This window comes from Natrix helvetica (assembly GCF_964273705.1).
Source record: "Natrix helvetica genome assembly, chromosome: Z".
Classification (NCBI taxonomy): domain Eukaryota; kingdom Metazoa; phylum Chordata; class Lepidosauria; order Squamata; family Natricidae; genus Natrix; species Natrix helvetica.
In genome coordinates, this window is record NC_138554.1 from 47,123,089 (window position 1) to 47,144,748 (window position 21,660).

Sequence of the window (21,660 nt, forward strand, 5' to 3'; positions counted from 1 at the left end):
AAATTAAAAAACAATTGCAGGACTTCAAGGAAGAGCTTAGAGAGATGAAACAGCAAGCCATATGGAATGATCAGAGGATTGGTGTGCTGGAGGAGGGGGCGGTTGGGATTAGAGATGAGATGAAGACAATCCAGAGGGGGAACACAGAATTTGGGCACCAGATGCTAAAAATGGAATTTGAAAGGATGTCTTTTTTTCTTAGGTTTCAAAATTTGCCAGAGGCTGAGAATGAAGACTTAAAGGAGATTATGACCACAGCATTAGCAGACTATATCAATAGGGATAAACAACAGCTCTGGTGGGATATTGACCTGATTTATAGGGCTAATTCGGCCTATGCAAGAACACACAACGTTCCAAGGGAAGTCCATATCAAATTTCTTAGAAAAGCTACAAGAGATGAGGTTCTAGGAGCTCAAAGGGGTCCATTAAAATATAAAGATAAAGAAATAACCATTCTTAAACAGAAAGTAAGAGATAATAGAAGGAAATATTCTTTCTTAGCAAAAAAATTATATAATAACGGGATCTGGTTCAAATGGCTATTTCCAGAAGGGATGTTGATCTTTTGGGAGGGCAACAGAATCAGAATTCATACACCATTGGAAGCGGAGGCTTTCGCTAAAAAACATGCAGCTCTTCTTGGTGAAGTGGGGGACATTCCTTCCTCTCTTAATCTTTTGACGCTTAATCTCTTATGCTTACAAAAGAGACAATGGAATGTACACGTAGACATCACATTCCATGCAACAAAATATTAACTAGAGTCACTATCTATACCATGAAGTGTTCATGAGGTGTTCATGAGGAAAGCATGCATCTGTAAACCAATCAATAATTGCCAAGTGTATTTTCTGTCCAATGAGCTTTTACTATTCTGAGAAGTTTGACAATAAAAGGGAGCCCCGAACAATGTTCTGGGTTGGTGCCCTTTGGGGTACCTTCCATCGGGTGGCCTTCCCAGCACAACCTTACTCCTGTCTGCGTCTGCTTTTCTACGTCACCAACATCTGGTGACCCCGACATGATGCCCTCCTACTCATTCGGCCGGACGAGCCTAGGTGCACCACAGCGAACTTCGCTCGAATTTCGCTCCCAATTTTTCGTGAGTATGAAGAGGGAACTGTCAGCTCCGCAGAAGGTTCATGCAACAAAGCTGCAGTAATGAAGTGACAGGTGTTAGTCTACGTAAGTTAGAAAACTTAGTAGGTGAAATAGGTTGTCAATGTCCCTGGTATCCCGAGGCTGGAACTTGGGAATTAGGGGACTGGATAAAAATTGGAAAACGATTTCATATTTATTGTTGTGGAAACAATGCAGGGATATAATAGAGAAGATGGGGAATATAAATTCGACTTCAAGGCACCCTCCTCTTCGCTCTAATCCCTCCCAGAGGAGGAATTTGCTCTCCTTCCTTATTTTCAACTAGCTTTACCGGCTGCAAATACATTGAGGCCAGTAGATAAAGGGGAATTCGAAGTGGCAAGCCCGGCTAGGACGAAGTGAGCCCCACATCTGAGCGGGATCATGGGAAGCGGTAGCTCGCGGGTGGCCACGGAAACCCCCCTAGGGGAGCTGTTGGGGGCCTGGGACGAAAAGGCAAATGCCTGTCCTGGCCAGAATGAAAAGAAAGGAAGCAAAACAGATATGTAGAAAAATGAGCTTTGCTGAAAGATGATGCAGGAAAATTAATTTGGCTATATAAAGGTACTTATATAGGGGTTGCCACAAAGAAGCGGGAATCAAACTATTCTCCAAGGCACCTGAGAGTAGAACAAGAAGCAATGGGTGGAAACTAATCAAGGAGAGAAGCAACTTAGAACTGAAGAGAAATTTCCTGACAGTTAGAACAATTAATCAGTGGAACAGCTTGCCTCCAGAAGTTGTGAATGCCCCAACACTGGAAGTCTTTAAGAAGATTTTGGATAGCCATCTGTCTGAAACGGTATAGGGTTTTCTTGCCTAGGCAGGGGGTTGCACTAGAAGACCTCCAAGGTCCCTTCCAACTCTACTATTGTATTGTATTGTATTGTATTGTATTGTATTGTATTGTATTGTATTGTATTGTATTGTGTAAAAGAAAAGGGAAAATGTTGTGGTTTCTTCTTTTTTTTCCTCTTGTCTGTCTCTTTCTATGTCTTCTATGCAACCACGTGGTTTGTTTGTTAAGATTTGAGCCTTCCCTCATTTAACAGATTTGTGCTGGGAATGACTAGGATGTGTAAACCTGAGAGGCCTCTTTTTTTCCCCCTCTTATTTTTTCCTTGTCTTTGTGTAAATGTGTATGTCTAAGACTTTGTGCACCCTCAAGGTAATTTTAACTAAAATGTCTCCAATCCGAAAAGACAAGAATTCTAAATTGTTCAAAGAAAGAAAAGAGTAAACTGGGACAAATTGTCTTCGCTCAGTTTTTTGGGCCCAGAAAACTGAGTGAAGGGGGATGGGAATCTTTGCTTTGCATCTGTTTTGGCCAGCAGAAACAGAGTAAAGAGAAATTTTTTTCTTCCTTCCTTCCCTATAACTTAAAGTAACAACCCAGGAAATGTTTGCAAGAAAAGTTTCATCCTTACATTTATTGTGTGTCTAAATGATTTTACCTGTTCATTTCTTTCCTGAAGCATGTGAATCCAGACTCCATTTCTCATCTGTGATATCCCCATAATGTTTATCTGTTTATCTGTTTAGTAACTGATGGTTTTATTTTTCAAACTCTGCCTGCAAGCTATCTACCCCCCCCCCACGCCCCTCCCTTACCTCTAATCCTCCAACAATGCCTTTTCTGTGGGGGAGGGAACCTTGTTCTCATGTGTTTCAGCCCTAGAAGATTGTACTCTTCAGGTGAGTATAGATTTTTTCCCCTTTGGGGGGGAAGGAGGAGAGTGTTGCCTTGTGTGTGCATGTATGAAATGAAGGAAATTCCTACTAAAGGTTTGCCTTCAACCTGAGTAAAAACCCTCTGCACATTTTTCTGACCAACCTACTCTATTAGTCCTAAAGTAAAAAACCTGGCCTCCAGAAGGCAGTTTTGATTTAGATTTTGTCAACAAATTTGCTGATTTTCTGGCCACCATCAGATGAATCAAGGGCCCCACCCAGATGCAAACGATGTGTTAATGAAAGTCTCCATACATCTTGGTCTTTAAAACTATGCCAGAAATTGCTGGGAGATCAAGATAGGGTTTGGATCTTTAAAAATGTGTGCTGGGAGTGTGTGCTGGGAGAGCCAACCTAGAATCCTGGCTGAATGCAAACAATGTGTGGACAAACATCTCTGTACATTGTTTCTATACATCTTGATATTTAAAAATGCCAGTGTGTGCCGGGATATTAAGATAGAATTTGGATCTTTAAAAATTAGCCAGTGTCCGTTGGCAGATCCAACTTAATTAGAAACAAACACCCCAGGGCAGAGACAGGCATTAAATATCTAGTGCTTAAGGAGATAGAACAATGGGGGTAACTTCAAGCAAAAGTAAGAAACTTAGCAGGTAATAAGGTAAAGCCTGTCTGAATGGAAGACCTAGGTAATTGGACTTGATTAATTTGATGTAATGTCTGTTAAGAAATTCTTAGGTGTGCATCTAGGTGTGCACATCTCCCCCAGGCCTGAAAGTGTTGTTCCATGGTATTTGTGCATGTATGTCTGTGTGTGTGATCATTTCCAGACCTGGAGGGAAGTTGAGATCCTTTAATAATAGAAAATGGAGCTGATTGGCTTATGTACAGCTCCCTGAAGTAATTGTAATAACTGCCTTGCATGAAGAAAGAATGAAATGGGATTTTTGTATGTGAAATTAATGATTGCAGTGCAAATGTGAGTATGTTGATGGTAAAAGTTGGTATGAATGTAGTTTGATTCTCTTTCATATAAAGAAACAGTAAGTTACAAGGTTGTTTAATGGTATGTGTGTGTATGCATGTGTGTTATCATTTCCAAACCTGAAGGGAGGGTGAGATCCTCTAATAAAAGAAAATGAAGCTTGGTGGCTTGTGAAAAAAGCTTCCTGAAATACTTATGATTGGTTGGCATGAGCAAGTATGAAGGTCTGATTGCAGTATGAATGTGAGTATATGTCCCTGATGCCCCAGGGAGTGATAAGGGATCCAGCTGCGTGAATTCCCTCCCCCCTCTTCCTTCTGGGTCATTCTTTGGGGGGAAGCAGGAAAGGCAGGGAGAATGAGTGTCTGTTCATTTTTACCATGAGTGTGTGTATACCTGTGAATGCCTCTGTGCATTCCCCCCCCTCCTTCTTTCCCTCCTTCCTTTTGGGTCATTAAAGATGACTGAAGTTTTTCTGCTCACTTTAACTATTTTTTTCCTCTCTCTTCTGAGAAATGTAAAGTAAATGGGTGATCTGTTGTGATCTGTCATCTGCATATAAAAGTTATGCAGTTACATTTCTTTGTCTGCTCTGAATACAATTTTGATTTTTTTTTCTCTTTTCTCTTGGAAAAATCTTCATGTTACAATTGATAATTTCATTTGGGCTACTCCGCAAAAAGGAGAGGCCACAGCACATGTTATAAATCATTGTATTAGGACATTTGCTGTTATGGGCCTACCCTCTACTTTAACAACAGATAATGGTCCAGCATATTGTAGTAAACTCTTTGTTGAATTTTGTGAGAAATGGCAAGTTAAACACATTTTTAGCATTCCCTATAATTCCACAGGACAGGCTATTGTAGAACGAGCTAATCATACCCTAAAATCAGCTTTGGAAAAACATAAAAAAAGAGGGGGAAATCCCGTACGCCTTCCTGGGAAACAGGAATGGCTGAACAAAGTTCTATTCACACTAAATCATCTTAATATAAAAATTTTATCTATCTTAATATAAAAAACTTTTATCTACTCCAGTGGATAATCATTTTGGCCATAGAACGAGTCATCCTCAGCCACAAGTAATGTATAGATTGTTACCTAACCCTGAATGGCATGGTCCGGTTCCTCTGTTAACATGGGGACGAGGATATGCTGCTGTGTTTGCTCCAACAGGACCTGTGTGGATTCCAGCGTGGTGTGAAAAACCTTGGAGAGACATAATCCAACTTGGGGACAGATTAAGGCTTTGTCTGCTCAAGCTAGTCAGCTCTTGCAAGATCAAAATGTGGAACCAACGCCAGAGAACTTTTTAGTGGCTGCTTTTTCTTGCTTAAATTCAAACTCTCTCACTATTGTAGTGTGTCTATTTTTTACATGTCTTTTCCCTCCATCTTTGGCAACGATATCCCCACAGGACGGCATTCCAGAACAAGGACTTTGGGACCAAAATTGCTTTCTGTGGGATGTTCAAAATGTTTCAAGAATAGTTAACAGAACTGACTGTTGGATTTGTATGCATGTTCCTACACATACAAAAGGAGGACTCATGGTACATGCAGTGCCTTTTAACAAAACTGGCTGGATACAACATCCTTGGATAAGATGGAATACTGGAAAACGAACATAATAGCTATACAACTTTAGCGATTGGAAGTAGAATTCAGGAGAAGGCAACATATTGTTGGGAATATACTAATACCACTAGCAATAAGAATACTTTGTATGTAGGAAAATATCCATATTGTGACAAAACATTTGTGTTGAACAACTCCATAACATGTAATGACTCACATTTGAATCAAACCTTTGTTGAACATCTTACAAATTATACTGAATTTGGCTGTACAAATCAAATCACGGGAGGTTGTCCGATAGCACAGGGGTGTCCTACTATATTACAAAGCATCGAAACAAATGGTTTACACTTATGTAATTTAGTAACAGCTATGGTTAAATAATTGGTATCAGAAGATAACCACACCACAAATACATTAGATAACATCTGGATGTTATGTGGAAGAAGAGCGTATCAACGTATTCCTGCATGGTGGTCTGGTCAATGTACATTAGGATATATTGCTCCCTATATTATAATAACAGATCGTCCACCAAAGGGAACACTGAGAAATCGCAGAGAATCATGTTAATTTGTTGCTGTTGCTGCATTCAATGTGTTTCGGCCAGGAATTCGACCTTATAGACACGACATAATGTATGCGTGCAAATTGTTAAAACAAAATGAATTTAAAAAAGAAAGGAGGAAATGTAGGGTTAATTGATCAATCAGTAGTTAGCAAACCACATTGATTAAATCAGACAAAATCCACATTCCTTCCTCTCTTAATCTTTTGACGCTTAATCTCTTATACTTACAAAAAGAGACAATGGAATGTACACGTAGACATCACATTCCATGCAGCAAAATATTAACTAGAGTCACTATCTATACCATGAAGTGTTCATGAGGTGATCATGAGGAAAGCATGCATCTGTAAACCAATAATTGCCAAGTGTATTTTCTGTCCAATGAGCTTTTACTATTCTGAGAAGTTTGACAATAAAAGGGAGCCCCGAACAATGTTCTGGGTTGGTGCCCTTTGGGGTACCTTCCATAGGGTGGCCTTCCCAGCACAACCTTACTCCTGTCTGCGTCTGCTTTTCTACGTCACCAACAGGGGATGCTACACAAAAAACAAAGGAGGGAGGGGCTGAGGCACAGCCGGGGGATGGGAGAGAGGGTGCAACAGCAAGAATACTCAGATCACAAAAGTGACTTGGAATACTATTGCAATTGTTGCTACAATGTATTTTGTGGGAAGTGATACTAAACAAATGATTGAAACAAACTGACGATTATGTGCTAAATTTAAAACTGCCAATATATAGTTAAATGTTGATTTTTCTCTTTATCAGTGTGTGTACAAGTTGCAAGGCCTGGGGGGGCTCCCCCCCCGCACGATGTAGCTGCCAAAATGTTTTATAGCCGTATAACCTTTTTCCCTGTAAAAACTTTTTAAAAACCAATAAAATTTGATAAGATAAAAAAAAATGGAGCAAAGCTTCCTGTAAAGCTAGAGGCAGTTTAATATAGGCCAGTGTTCCTATCTCATCTTCCGTGTATAGAAGAGACTGTGTTCCTGCTAGTGGAATCATTTGATATTTGTCCTCTAGGAGCACTGAAAATAAAATGCTGAAATGTGCTAAAAAAAATAAAAAAATAAATGTTAAATACGGATAATCCTCAATTTATGATTTGTTGCTTAGCAATCATTCGAAGTTATGGTAGGCTACCTTAGTACTACTTATGCCTCACATTCAAAGTTATAATAGTCTCACTTTTTTATGACATTAGCATACTATTGCCCCTCCCACGTGGTAATTTGGCCATTCTTTCAAATTTTAAAAATAATTCTCTTTAGTGATCAAAATTACTCTCTCTTATACTCTATTATGAAAATAATCTATGCAATTTATTTAATTTTGTGTATTTTAACTACCACCAAAACAAAATATGTAAACCACAAAGCTATTTATATTAATTAAAAATGTATTAAAGTGCTAAGATCATCCTTCCCAGAATCTTGTTTGCATTAATTTACAATGTCCAACAACTATGGTTGCTAAGAGTCAACGTGGCAATTAAGAGTTGACATCAACTTCTCTCTTGATCCTTCTCTTTCTGATGATTAATTTCCATTTTCAGTGATAGATTATGAAATTGTAATAATCTTGGTTGGATATTTAGATGTTAAAAGGAACATTTTTTAATATTTGTTTTGTAAATTTGGTTGCAAAAGAATTCTGCCAAAGAAAATATAAAGAATATCTGTTCCATAAAACTACAATGATGATACTGAGCAATATTAACAAACCACATTTGTTCCTTATTGGCATATACTGGAATGTAAAATAAAGAACAAAATTAGTTACACAAACTTGCCCCATTGATTCAATGGATCATCACTAAGCATAACTAATCTGTTCAAGGATAGCCAGTAGAAGACAAATTCACCCTTTTGCTTTAATGTAAAGACTTATGAAGGCCTTTTCCTCCACTGCCAAAGATGATGTGCTGGCAAACAAAAGTTGAAACATACAGGAGAAATTAGCAAAATATAAGGCTGACTATGCAGCTATATCTTTATCATCACTTAAAATTTCTGTGGGAGTGACAAAGCCAGATACGTATTAGATTGCCTTTGATAACTTTAAAAAAAACCTCTCCCATTGGGAGATAAATCTTGGCATAAACAAATGGATTGGCAAATACCATGGGAGGGACCAGGAACAGCCTTTGTGGCAACTCCCTCCACAGGGGATATAAATAAGGACAACTGGGATGAAGGATAACAGTTGGAATCTCAGTACCAAGCTGAGCAGCTAAAGTGGGGCTTTTCTAATATTTGGATTCTAAATCTAAATCACTATGAGTTGTGGCACTAAGGGTGGTGGAAGCAGTGTTGGAGGTGGCAGGATCTGTGGTGGAAGCAGCATCAAGATTACATCCTCAGGGTCCTCAAGAGGACTTTCTGGAAAAAGTTATGGAGGATCCCGGAGTGGATATGGAGGAGGTGGTTTCAGCAGTGGTAGCTGTGGGAGAATTAGTAGAGGGAGAATAAGCTATGGAGGTAGCTGCTATGGTGGTGGCAGCTACGGTGGTGGCAGCTATGGTGGTGGAAGTTATGGTGGCTATGGGGGGAGTGGATATGGTGGTACTTGCTATGGCGGTGGCAGCTACGGTGGTGGCAGTTATGGCAGTGGTAGCTATGGTGGTGGTTCTGGCTACCCATTCAGCAGTGGTAGTTTTAGTGGTGGCGATGGAGGTCTCTTCTCCAGCAATGAAAAGGCAACCATGCAGAATCTTAATGATCGCCTGGCTAATTATCTGGACCAGGTGAAAAGACTGGAAGATGAAAATTGTCAGCTTGAGATCTGGATCAAAGAATGGCATCAGAAGCATGGCGATATTGGACCAGACAAGGACTATGGTCACTATTACCAAGAAATTGACCAACTCTACAATGAGGTATGTATACAATCTGTGATCATACGGTAGATTACTGCTTTAATGCCATCCATGTAAAAGATGAAGTGGGAAGGCCCTTAGAAATGAAAGAGAATTTGGAAGGAGAAATGGCAAGTAGAGAAAAGAGATCAATAGATCAATATTGTAGGACATGAGATGAGATAGAAACAATCATTTTCTAAAGAAGCATACATTAATTATTCTTGCACACTAATGTTAATTTAATTCTTCATAATCTACAGCTTCTCTAAGTTAATGCTTACATTAATTGTTCTTTGCCCACTAATGTGCTACAAATGAGAAAGGTTGCCATAGCAGTCTTGGAAGGAGATATTCTTATCAGAGGTGACATGCATACTTCAAATTACATTTGCCCTTAGAATCTGGATTATGGCTCTTATGCTTCATTCTTGTTAGATTGTGATTAATATTGATATGATAACTTAAAGATTAGTTACTAATTTAACAAGTTATTAACTGAAAATATTCTTAATTCTCTAAATGCATCATTTGATCATTCAGTCTGTATTTAATACAGATCAACCATATAATATAAACAAAAAAAAAATAACAGGTTGAGGTCAGCAGGGTTTCCAAGAGATATATTTTAGCAGAGATATTATTTTCTTCATATACATTTACTGAGAACATCATATATAACAAGACTGAATTATTTAGAAGTATTTCTTTAGAGATGAAACAAAAAAAAAAGATATTAAAGAGTGGTATTAGGCAAAATGGAACCCCTGGCAGGCAAGAAATCCTGTAATGATAATTAGCTATGAAGTACACATATTTTATGTACTTTGAAATGGGAAATGTTACTTTTACTTTCACTCTCTATGTTTTAGGATTTCTTGGTATCTTTTCTAGCAAGGTATATAAAAAACCCAGTCTAGAATATTGATAGACATCAGTTTGGGAAGTAGATTCAAATCCTTATTTGCCATAATGAAAGGGGGCAGGAAGCACAGATGATTCCATATCTAATGCACAGAACTCTCCATCTAGGCATTGATTCAAGTATGTGTGTTCACTAGTTAATACTTGGAACCCCAATTGACAATAGATGTGATTGGTCAATCAGTGATTCTTCCTTTTCAAGTAAAATGGTTTTCAATGGGTACTGTCATAAACCCAGCAGTCAGAGAAACTAAATAATGTTGGTGCATAGATGCAGGAGGTCATGCCTTCAGATATAAGCAAAACACAACAGATATCCATAAAGTCAGGTCTGAAAAGTAGAACTAATATCTAACCAAAAAATAGTAGGAGAAGAAAGACAGAAGAAGAAGAAAAAAGTGTTACCTTTTCAGACTTCACATTTCTTAAAGTGTAATCTTACAGACAAATCGAAACCACGTATTTCAACATCAGTTGTACCAAGCAATCAAAACAATCATAGTGGTTTACTTATTACTGTGTCATAAACATCTCTATTATTTATTTATTTTTCAGCTGATTGCTGAAACAGATGATTATAACAAAATTCTGCTGAATATAGATAACACCAGGATGACTGCCGAAGATTTTAAGTTGAAGTAAGTATGATTCACTTCTCACTTGCTTCCTTCTTTTTTGCTGCACTCAGTGATTTTACCTGAGAAAGAGATACACCACTTTCTTGATTACAAACCCCAAGTAGCTAGTAATAGTACAATTCAAAGATGGGACGTTTCACACAATCACATTGTGTGAAATGTCCCTTTTCAGAATTTCTCCAGTTTAAAGTGCTTTTTTGGGAAGACAGTCTATTTCATCCCCATTTTTCCTTGTTTTTCCATGTGTTCTTCTTCTTAAATAAACATTCAGCCTTCAATAATCTCCGAGCATCTTCACTCTTCATTGTACTTTGGGGGATTGTTGAGCTTTTTCCAAGAGGATTTGTTTTTGGTGCACTTTGTGCAAATGTGTTAATCATGAAACCTGTAAACTCTCCTGTGGAATAGATATAACACTGAAGCTGGTCTCCGTCAGAATGTGGAAGCTGACATCAATGGATTACGCCCACTCTTGGATCAACTCACTCTTGCCAAGTCAGAACTGGAAATGCAATTTGAATCCCTCAAAGAAGAGCTGATATGTCTGAAGAAGAATCATGAGGAGGTAAGAGCACCAGTGAACAGAACTCTAACATTCAGAGCTTCTGACCCTTACTTTTCAAGTAAAATTCAAAGAATGAATTGAATGACACCCAAAAATATTTCACTGCTGTTCCTTGATATATCTTGGGCCAGGCAATACTTCTGTAGTAAAGAGTCAGTGACACAATTCAAAACAAAACAGCAGCCAGGAAACAAATGTCTTTGAAGTGGCACCTTGCCCTTCATTTTGTGAAGATGCAGTAATCTACCTTCTCACCGAATCTCATATTTCTACATTTTACAAGCCTACTTCTTCTTTTAATTTTTTCCATAGGGGAAGATGGATAAATTTAATAAAGATGGGATACAAATAAATATTATGCACAGACACACATACAAACTGGTTCAGTAGGCAAATTCACAATTTGGGGAGCAGATTGTGGTTTGAACATTCACAAAATTGTTGCCACGGTGAATCTGAGCAACCCAAAGGGCCCATACATTGGGGGGGGGGAAGCTACTGCTACTCATGATTATATTTACTGGGAATAACCATCCAGTAATTTGTATTTTAAGAATATTTTTGCATAGTGGCCAAAGGCATGTTGAGTCCTTTTGCATTTCATGTCAGAAATCTAACTTCAGAGAGAGGGAAGGGAGAAAACTGAAGAAATCATGGAACTATAAGAAGTTATATTGTCCATAGGTAGACCTGGATTACAAAACAAATGTATGCCAGGCATTGACCTGTCATAAAAACATTTTCTTTCATGAGAAGGAAATGTAAAACATCCTTCTAATTTATTTTGGGGTTTTTTTAACATTACAAATTGAGTTATTCTCCCCATAAAATGTTTTTTAGTGTCAGTTTCTTATGATTCATTTCTTCATCCCCATTACTACAGACACTGAGAGGACTCCGAGGCCAGAGAGGCCATGGTGATGTCAGTGTTGAAGTGAATGCTGCCCCTGGAGAAGACTTGAAACAACGTTTAGATCAGCTCCGGTGTGAATATGAAAACATCATTGAACAAAACCGAAAAGAGGTTGAAGCCTGGTATGAAAGCAAGGCAAGTGAAATATATTTAAACAGTCTGTTCATCTTCCAGTGATCAGAAAATATAAATGCTTTTCATCACCCACAACATATAGAAATATTTTGTGGGCTCTGATGACAAGAGCCAAAGAGAAGCCCAAGTTGTAGGTTGCAAGAAATAGCTAACTATCTATTTATATATCCCCAAGACATCCTAGAAGCAATCTGAATAAGGTTGAGGAAATGGGAGCTGAAAAGCAGGAAATATGGGAGTCCCACAAAAAATGTCTGAAATTGCAGGTGGTGAGAAAAAAGTGATTAGCATAATTCTTAACATAAAACAGCTTGCAAGTATCAGATTAGTAGTTCATTGATAGTAATAGCTAAATTCAGGGAAAGCCATAAATAAGGAGAAAACAATGACAATGACCCCTTTCCCATCCCTTCCCCCAAGCAAAACATGCAATCAGTCTCTTTGTGCCCCTTTGAAGGGTTGTGCAGTTGGAGCAGTGCAATGCAGTAGTACCTATAAAAGACCGGCTATGGAAGGAGAGGGGCTTTGGAGAAAGAAAGAAATGGACTAGCCTGTTAGGATGAATCAGATATTTTCAAAAGAAGACATCTTAACATGGTCTAATTCCACTGCCAATTTCCCCATGCCACCTACATTACCTTCTTCTTTTTTCTTATTTTTATTCCTTTGATTCTTTCAGATGGAAGAGGTTCGCCAACAAGTGACTTCAAGTGATCAGGAAATAAGTTCAAGCAACCATCAACTTTCAGAACTGAGACGAGAGTACCAAACCCTTGAGATTGAGCTCCAGTCTCAAATAAGCATGGTAAGTGACAGCATGTGGAAATGATTAAGTCAGCATATTATACAAATGATTGTCTAGTAACTAAATATTTATATTCTCCCTTCCCTTCTGCTAAAAGAACCTCAGCATTTTCTTGAAGATCAGGTCCTATGTGTTGCCTTTCTATTTTCAGATTCAATCTATGCAAACCAATCTGGAGGATACAGAACGTCGGTACAACATGCAGCTACAACAGATTCAGGCTATGATTGAGCCAGTAGAAGGAGAATTGGCTAGCATCCGGTGTGAGATTGAAAGTCAGAATCAAGAATATCAGCTGCTCCTTGACATCAAAACTCGTCTGGAACAGGAAATCTGCCAATACCGCCGATTGCTTGAGGAAGGGCAGCAAGAAATGTATGTTGACTAGGAAATGTAGAAAATGTGAATTGATTGCTTTCCAGGAAGGAGTTAGGGTCTGTGCTCTTGAACAAAGCTTGCTGATAATCATTTATCATTAAATCATAAGCATCTCCTGGAACGTTTTAGCCCTTTTAGGGTGTCATATTGTGCTTAACTTGTGAACATTCTGCACAACCTTAACACAAATCTTACTGACATTGCTTCAGTGACATTTTTTTTAACCAAAGTTACCATTGCTTCTAGAGTAAAAGTAATACTACAAAATTTCAGTTCCTATGGAAGCCAAGAAGGGTAGAGTTGAGCTGTACTCAAACTCTAGTTTTGTTTCCCTGTGAACTGAAATTCAGTAGTATTAACTGTCACTGGAAAAAAACATGACTAGAAACAGGTTATGCAATTTACTTAGAAGAGGGTAAATTTACATATATAATGCCTAAAGTAGGTCTGTGAATTAAGAAGGAAAGTGGTAATGAATAACTATAGTGAACAAAGTTACCACATTGCCTTGAATTGACTTATACCACTAGTCCATGTAGACAAATACTGACAAAACCAGTTGGGAGATGATCTCCTAGAATTAATGTAGAAATTTTTCCCAGCTTAAATCATAATTATATTACTGAGCTTGATGCTAACATCATAATAGTTATTTTATTTGAGGGGCGGGGATTCGTTCCCTGGGTAAGAATTTCTATTAGTAGTTGATGGATGGATGGATTACACATGTCAGAAATATATTATAAGAGGTTATATTTCTCTTCTTCCAGTGGCTCAGGGGTATATGGAGGAGGACATGGAGGAGGACATGGAGGTGGCAGAAGAGGTGGAGGAAGCATCAGCGGAGGAGGTGTTTGTGTAGGAGGAGGTGTCAGTGGAGGAAGCCTCGGTGGAGGAGGTGTTTGTGTAGGCGGAGGTGTCAGTGGAGGAAGCATCAGCGGAGGAAGCCTTGGTGGAGGAGGCGTCTGTGTAGGAGGAGGAGGCATTGGCAGAGGACATATTGGAGGAGGAATTTCTTCACGTCCTCAGTCCTATCCCACATCTTCACATTCTCAGGGGTGCAAAACAGGTGAGAATTATCTTTTTTCTTTCTTTGCTTGCGGGAAAGAATAATATTAATAAGTAAAGGTGACTTTAAATGTAGCATATTTCTTTTTATAATAATGGAAAACTCTTTAATGGAAAAGTACATAAAGTCTTATTAACTATGGAAAATCAGAAATAGGAATGCTGGAAAATTACCATGCTGTATCTGACCATCATCTATGCAGGAATTATGTATCATTTGGTTTGACAATGATATGGCCACTGTGTCTACTATCCTAAATACAGGGTTCAGTTCCATCCATCCAAGCTGCCCATAAAGCTTGGAATTAGTGGTTGAGGCTATATTTTGCAGAGTTCAGAGTTCCTCAGATTAGTAGTAGGAACCAGAGCTAAATTTGAGGCTGGAATCTATAACAGGCAGAGGACATCACTTTGTTGGCCTTGCAGAAGAGCAAAAGATGGGCAATGTAATCATTGTACAAATGGCAACCAAACTGGGGGCTTCATATAGATTGCTGTTTGGGGTGGGGGGTGGGGGTTGAGGCAGAATTTAGCATACATTTGATCATTCAATGTCAAAGACAGTACCTCTAAATCCTGAGCACCTCTGAATCCAGGCACCTCCTTAATTTTGGTTTTTGGCTTAAACCTTGGATTCTCAGGACCCTATATAAGAAATTCTTCCATTTTCTTTGTCTCATCTGAACTGGGTTATTTAAATGGAGGTTAGCCCAACATAACAGCTACACGTTACCATCCCAGTCTTCTCCTGTAACTTTTGAAATTTTGTGAGGTACTTTATTTTATCTGCAAACAGAGTTATCAAGTTTTTTTCACTATTTGCTTTTAAACACTCTCCTCCCAATACATATTTTGGGTGCCTAAACAAGGGATGGAGCTTTGATCGAATGGGTCATAATTGTCACTTTCTCAGGTGCAAAAGACCAGGTCCACATGTGAAGGTCCAATTAAACTTTTTTATTGCTAAGCAGCCCATGCACAGGAAGTTTCTCAACTAATGCTTAACACCTGCTTGGAATTAGATAGGGTCAATGGAATTCAAGGGAGGTTGGACTTGGTCCACTTGTGGCTACATAGAGATTCTAGGCTGATCCCTCCTCTAACTCCATCCCAGGTTCTGTCATTTCTTCTCCTGCACATCTTCATTTTCTGTCACCCTGTGGAAATGTCCCTGCCATCAGTCTGGGCAAGGATAGATTACCTTTGAGATGAAACAAAGAAAATGGAAGGAGACCATCTGAAAGATGCTGATAAATTGGAAAAAAATATTGTTTTGTTCATTTAGATTAGTTCTAAAAAAAATTCAGAACACCCTAAGACAGCTTGCCTATTTTTCCAGAAAGTTACAAGAGACTTTAATTTAAATGAATTTATAACATTTGCTGCTGTTCAGTATCTGAAATGCTTTTAAATGTTTAAAGTAATATAAAACCCATCATTTCAAAGGGTTTGTTGGTTGCTTATTGCCTTCTATTGAGATAAAGAGAGTCTCTGCAGGGAACAGACTTCCTCTTGCTCTTTAGAAAACATATTTGACCACCAAAAACCCATGAGTTTTGCTTCTCAGTTCTTGTTGTTTGTATTTGCCAGTTTTCACATAGATTCATTTTTCCCTCTTTGTCTTTTTCGACAGGACATGGAAGAAAATCTTGTGACTGATACTTCCAAATTCCTCCAAGAATTTCTATGATCGAAAAAGATCTGCTCAAATTCTCTGCATAAATCCTCACAGTAGATAGGTCTCTGATCTTCCATTTCTATGTCAATGACCATCACAAAAGATTTCTCTGTTTCACCTTAATACTTGTGTCATCCACTCTTTAAAGCATTTTCTTGGAGGATATGCTTTCTCTCTCTTCAGTTCATTTGTGACTGTCCTTCAGCTTTGATACTAAGGAAAATTGTCTAATAAAGCTCTGTTGCTGCTTGTTGCAATCAAAAAAAATCTCTCTCTCTTGTTATTTTTGCCATGCAAGCATTTAATTAGTGTAAATAATCTATAGATGTGGTTCAGACTTTACAAATGTCTTTGCAAATCTCCACTCACAGAGGGAATTAATGCTCTTTTTAAAACAATCCAACATACCTTTCAGCTGACAATGTGAAACTCTGCTAGAGGCAGTTTTTGAATTAAAGCAGCCATTCCAAATACAAGCTTACATTTGAAATAATACATTGGCAAGTTGTGCATCAACAAAGTATATGTGGTTGGATGCTAAGTAACTGTTTATGTGTAATTAAGGATTGCATTTTTTACAATTCTCATTTCTATCTGAAGAAACAGAATTGTATTTTTATTTTATTTTATTAAGCTCATATACTACCCATTATCAAGCAACTCTGGGCTTTTATTATTTTTTACAGAGAAAAAAATATTGCTGATTTTCTACCAACAGTAAAAGTTACTTTACAAACATCTGAAATTGTGCCTCCATTTAGGGACAAGATAATTCTCAATAAATATATACTTTGGTAGCATAAAATGGACCATAAGTCTGGTCCACTGTGATCCTAAGTGTTGAAGTCTAAGTAGCATCCACATTGCTTACCTCAGTTTCTGTCCCTTATGCATCCATTTCTTTGAGAAGATAGATCAAGTCTTACAATCTCATTTCTTGGTTGTTGTTGTTGATAGTTTTATTGGTGGTACATTATGTGGAGGAGGTAACAACACAACAGTGATAGTATGATTATAATTAATAGTAATTAAAATAACCTAAAAGGTAAAAAGAAGATCCAGACACTATTAATATGTTAAAATAGCAATAACACTTAGACTTATATACCACTTTACAGTCTTTTACAGCCCTCTCTACGCAGTTTACAGAGTTAGCATATTGCCTCCAACAATTTGGGTCCTCATTTTACCCAAGGTTGGAAGGCTGAGTCAACCTTGGACCAGTGAGATTTGAACTGCCAAATTGCAGTCAGCCAACAGTCAGCAGAAGTAGCCTGCAGTACTGCACTCTAACCACTGCGCCACCAGGGCTCTTTAACATTATTAAATTCAGTCACACAGGGTACATGACATGGGTGTGTGTGGGGGTGGGGGTGGGGGGAGAAACAGAACAAAATGTAATTGTTGTTGTTCTTGATGATGATGCAGACATTGGCATCATTTTAGGGTTTTCATTTCATTCATGTTTTGAGCTACTAGTGTAGTCTTTCAGCAACCTGGCAAACTTCCAGAACTATAAAGGTCCATTGTTAAGAGCTCTGGGTATTTATATACAGGTCACTTAGTGATTGTTCAAAGTTATGACCAATTGTAAACCCAATTTACAATGGTCATAACATACAACCATAATGGGCAGATTCCATTATGGCTGTACGTTGAGGACTCCCTGTAGACATTTTCTGGATCTAAGTATGTGTTATTCTGCTGCAGATTTTTGTGTGAAAAAGTAAAAATGGCAATTGTGATGGGAAACACCTCTTGTTCCCATATCAACATTGTAGGGTTTTGTAGGATAGGGCTCTGATCATACACATAAACACCATTATGCCTTTTTTGACTGCTCTCCTGTGGCTGCTGCTGCTTTGTCTCTACTCCTCTCTGGCATGATCAGAGATGGTATTCAGCAGGTTCTGACCAGTTCTGGAGAACTGGTAGTGGAAATTTTGAATAGTTTGGAGAACTGGCAAATATCACCTCTGACTGTCCCCGACCCTATCTATTCTCTGCCTCCTAGGTCCCAGCTGATCGGGAGGAAATGGGGATTTTCTAGTAACCTTCCCCTGGAGTGTGGAGGGAATGGAGATTTTACAGTATCTTTTCCCTGCCATGCCCACCAAGCCATGCCCACAGAACTGGTAGTAAAAAAATTGAATCCCATCACTGGGCATGGCTGATTTGAAAATGCCTTCCCATTTCTCAGTTACATTTTCAAATAAAGAGAAGTCATTTTCTCCTCTTCCTTGAGTGTCCAGAAAATATCTCTTAGGTGCAATAGCCACTTTTTAAAAAACCAGACAATAATAATCTCTATACTCTTTCATTTTGAAGGTTTTCTTTATTGCTTTCACCTAGCTTAATTTAGCCACCTGCAACAATGATCCTTAAAATAAATGTTAAATACGAATAATCCTCAATTTATGATGTGTTGCTTAGCAATCATTCGAAGTTATGGTAGGCTACCTTAGTAATACTTATGCCTCACATTCAAAATTATAATAGTCTGAGGCCATGTCACTGAAATTTTGGATACTTCAAAATGGCCACGTTTATAACTATTTGTAGTGTCCAGGAGTCCAATGACTATGTTTTATGATAGTTTTGCAAAAACAAAATGGCACATACTTCCAGTTTCAAACAAAGCCCATAGTAACCTATTGATTCACTTAACAACTGTGGAATTTGTTTAGCAACCAAGGAGTTGCTTAATGGCCATGGTGATTTATTTAGCAACCACCACAAAAAAGGTCATAACATTTTGTCATTGCATGACTAACCCATTTTATGACCATCATGACTTATGACCATGATGGTCACCATCCATTATGATAGTAAACCAAGGAGCACCTCTATACTTGCTTCTCTCAATGCAGATAGATCAGGGGTGTCAAACTCACGGTGCCACATTGTCCTCATGTGACATATCATAATTCTCCCCCTCCCTTTCCCTAAACCAGGCTGGGTGTGGCCGGTGCTTAGCATCCAGCCATAGGCTGCAAGTTTGATAACTCTGAGATAGATAATACAGACCTTAGCAATACAATCTAGGGCTCAGCTAAAAAGGGGGAGCAAAATACAGAATAAGAAAAAAAATGCTTTTGTGGAAAAAATTAGACAAGAATCTGAACTTTCATCTGTTCAGATGCAGCTCAGAATCCTCTCTAATTCACTGAATGATAATGACAGAGGAGGAGCTACATGACAATAAGTCTTGCAAGTTTTTATTGTTATGTCCCATCTTAATAAAAGTAGTATTAGCCTTCTTGTGGAGTTGATTTCTTGCTTTCATTTACCTAGTGGGATTTTCAAGGAAGAAGAGGATAGCTCAGGGAATTCAGACCTGCCCAGCTAACCAGGAAAAGGACATCCTCTTATCTATTATTTTATTTTGTGCCATGTTCAAGTTCTAGCCCAAAGCTTCTAGTTATGAATGAACATCACTGAACTCAGGCTCCTGACCCAATAGTTCAATTTATGAAATATGATATGATGTAGAGATTGAAAGAGAGATTAGTGCTTTTCCACACATGCAATTTGACTTTTTCCATTACTACTGAGTCACAATCATCTCGTATCCTGTTGAGTCAGTGGACCAGTTGCACATTTCATGCCCTTCACGTGAAAAACCCTGCTAAACACTGGGAATCATCTTCAGAATGTGAAGGGAATCCTAATGATGCTTTAGTTCAGACCCACACTACACAATACTTTCAGGATCAGGAATCTATATAACCAGCCATTTCTTTTTCAAGCTGTGTTGAATAAATCTTAGGACTAGATCTTTTTTAAAAGGCCTAAGTCTTACATAGGGATGATTTTTAGAAGAGTCAGGGCAAAAATAAAATTCAATTGAATCTAAACATAATAGACATAAATTAATAATAAGGTATTAATTGAACTGATGTAATTATTTGTCAGATATTAAATCATATTTCCTTCCTGACTCAATAAGAATGTACACCTTGTTTGGTGGTTTGGAGTTTTAATCAAAGCGTTAGAGAGTTTTGGGCCAGAGTTATGTATTTCTGCTTTACAATACTTCCTTGGCTTCATCACAAAGGTTAATTCAACAATAATATTATTGTCAAACAACCTGGGATCAGATAATGGAGAAAATCAGGTCAATTTCTCAAAATACACTTGATTTGGAAGTGACAAAAATGAATTGTGTAAAAGAAAAAAGAGAGTATACTTTGATCAGATTTTAATTAAAGCTGCAGGTACACTGATATCAACTGTCATCTACATCAGGGTAAATCACATTCTTGATGGATTAATGCATTGACAGTTTCCCTTAGGTATCTAGTATGAAAATACAAGAGTGACACCTGCAGGAAATGGAGAATGAAGCCTTTCATAAGCCTTGTGAAATGTCATAAAATATATTTCCTTCGAGGCACTCATGAGGCAGAAGGCACAAAACGTCTCTTATTATGTGTCATTCAACATCCCATGCTGCTTTAGGACAGCAATGTAGCTCTGAGCACCACAAGGTGGTGCAGCAAACACAATACTGTCACAATACATCTATTGGCAGCCATTTTTAAACATAAAACTATAAATCACAGATACCGTCTAGATTCCAGCAGAAGAAAACAATATTTCAATTTAGGCCAGACAAATAACATATCAGCATGAAGAACGACATCCTGGGCTTCAAAGTGAATCTGTTTAGTTACGTATGTATAAATGAAGATACCTCCACATTCACAAAGAGAGGATGTAGCAGCAGATGGCAGCAGATGGCTTGGTGTGTCTGGATGCACAAACTATTTGGCTACTACTTAAATGAGAGACCAGCAAGTATACCAAAGTTTTAGGTTAAGCTGGAAAGTCATATGCAATTAATGCAGGTTTCTCTTCAAGCGACTTTCCTTTCATCATCAGTAAATGAAGTAGAAAATGTATGATCTGAAAAAGCAACTTCACTGTGAAATGGGGGTGAGGGGGAAGTCTAGTTATCTGGAATTACCTATAGAATTTTTTTTTGCAGTTGTACTATGTGATGCCTTAATCCCGTCTTCCATAAAATAAGTTGAGATTGGAAGCAGTACCTGTTGTTGTGATTCTGCCTCTCTCTCCTTTATGGATTTTGTTACAATGAAAAGCCCTCATTCCAGCAATCCAATTTATGTTCCAGCCATGTATCTATAAACCCACTGCTGGCTCCATATATGGAAAGTTTCAGGAGTGGGCTGCTGGGGGTTCGCATGGGTTCAGGAGAACCTCTAGCTAAGATTCTGTGCAATTTGGAGAACCCCCAAATCCCACTCCAGGTTGACCCACCTTCCCCCTCCCCTCCCCTCCCCTCCCCTCCCAGGAGTTGATACGTGGCCCATTTTGAATGCAGGTAATCACAGGGTGTGCGCAGAGGCTGGGGGAAGGCCAAAAATGGGCCCGCTTCCAGAGGGCCTCCGGAACCTGGGGAGGCTGTTTTCACCCACCCAGAGGCTTAAGGAAAGACTCCAGAGCATGGGGAAGGCAAAAACACCCCCCCTGCCATGGTGCAGGAGACAGACTAGGCCACACCCACCATCCATGCCACCCAGAAACCAGGCAAAAAAAATTGCTAATATTTTTAACCCTGGAATGTTTGTTCCCAAAACCTACTTCGAGCATTTAGTAGACACATTTGGGCATTCTAAGATCTGCCTAACAGTCTTTTCCATTCTATGATTCAAAGGAAAGCTGAAATCTTATTTCTGCGGTATAACCTTGGCATCTGATT

At 38.5% G+C, this 21,660-nt stretch overlaps 1 protein-coding gene across 1 annotated transcript in view; it reads left to right on the forward strand.

The window, feature by feature from the left end:
- The window catches only part of LOC309401561 (uncharacterized protein), a gene marked incomplete at its 5' end in the record, with an annotated part of 44,332 nt that extends 28,360 nt beyond the window's left edge, over positions 1-15,972 (forward strand). Inside the window, 8 exons of the mRNA XM_081970631.1 lie at positions 8,245-8,852; positions 10,311-10,393; positions 10,802-10,958; positions 11,842-12,006; positions 12,686-12,811; positions 12,963-13,186; positions 13,960-14,258; positions 15,891-15,972. Coding sequence (XP_081826757.1) covers positions 8,245-8,852; positions 10,311-10,393; positions 10,802-10,958; positions 11,842-12,006; positions 12,686-12,811; positions 12,963-13,186; positions 13,960-14,258; positions 15,891-15,916 — 1,688 coding nt within the window. The 3' untranslated portion in view covers positions 15,917-15,972. The remainder of the gene's footprint in view (positions 1-8,244; positions 8,853-10,310; positions 10,394-10,801; positions 10,959-11,841; positions 12,007-12,685; positions 12,812-12,962; positions 13,187-13,959; positions 14,259-15,890) is intronic.
- Positions 15,973-21,660: the final 5,688 nt, after the last annotated feature.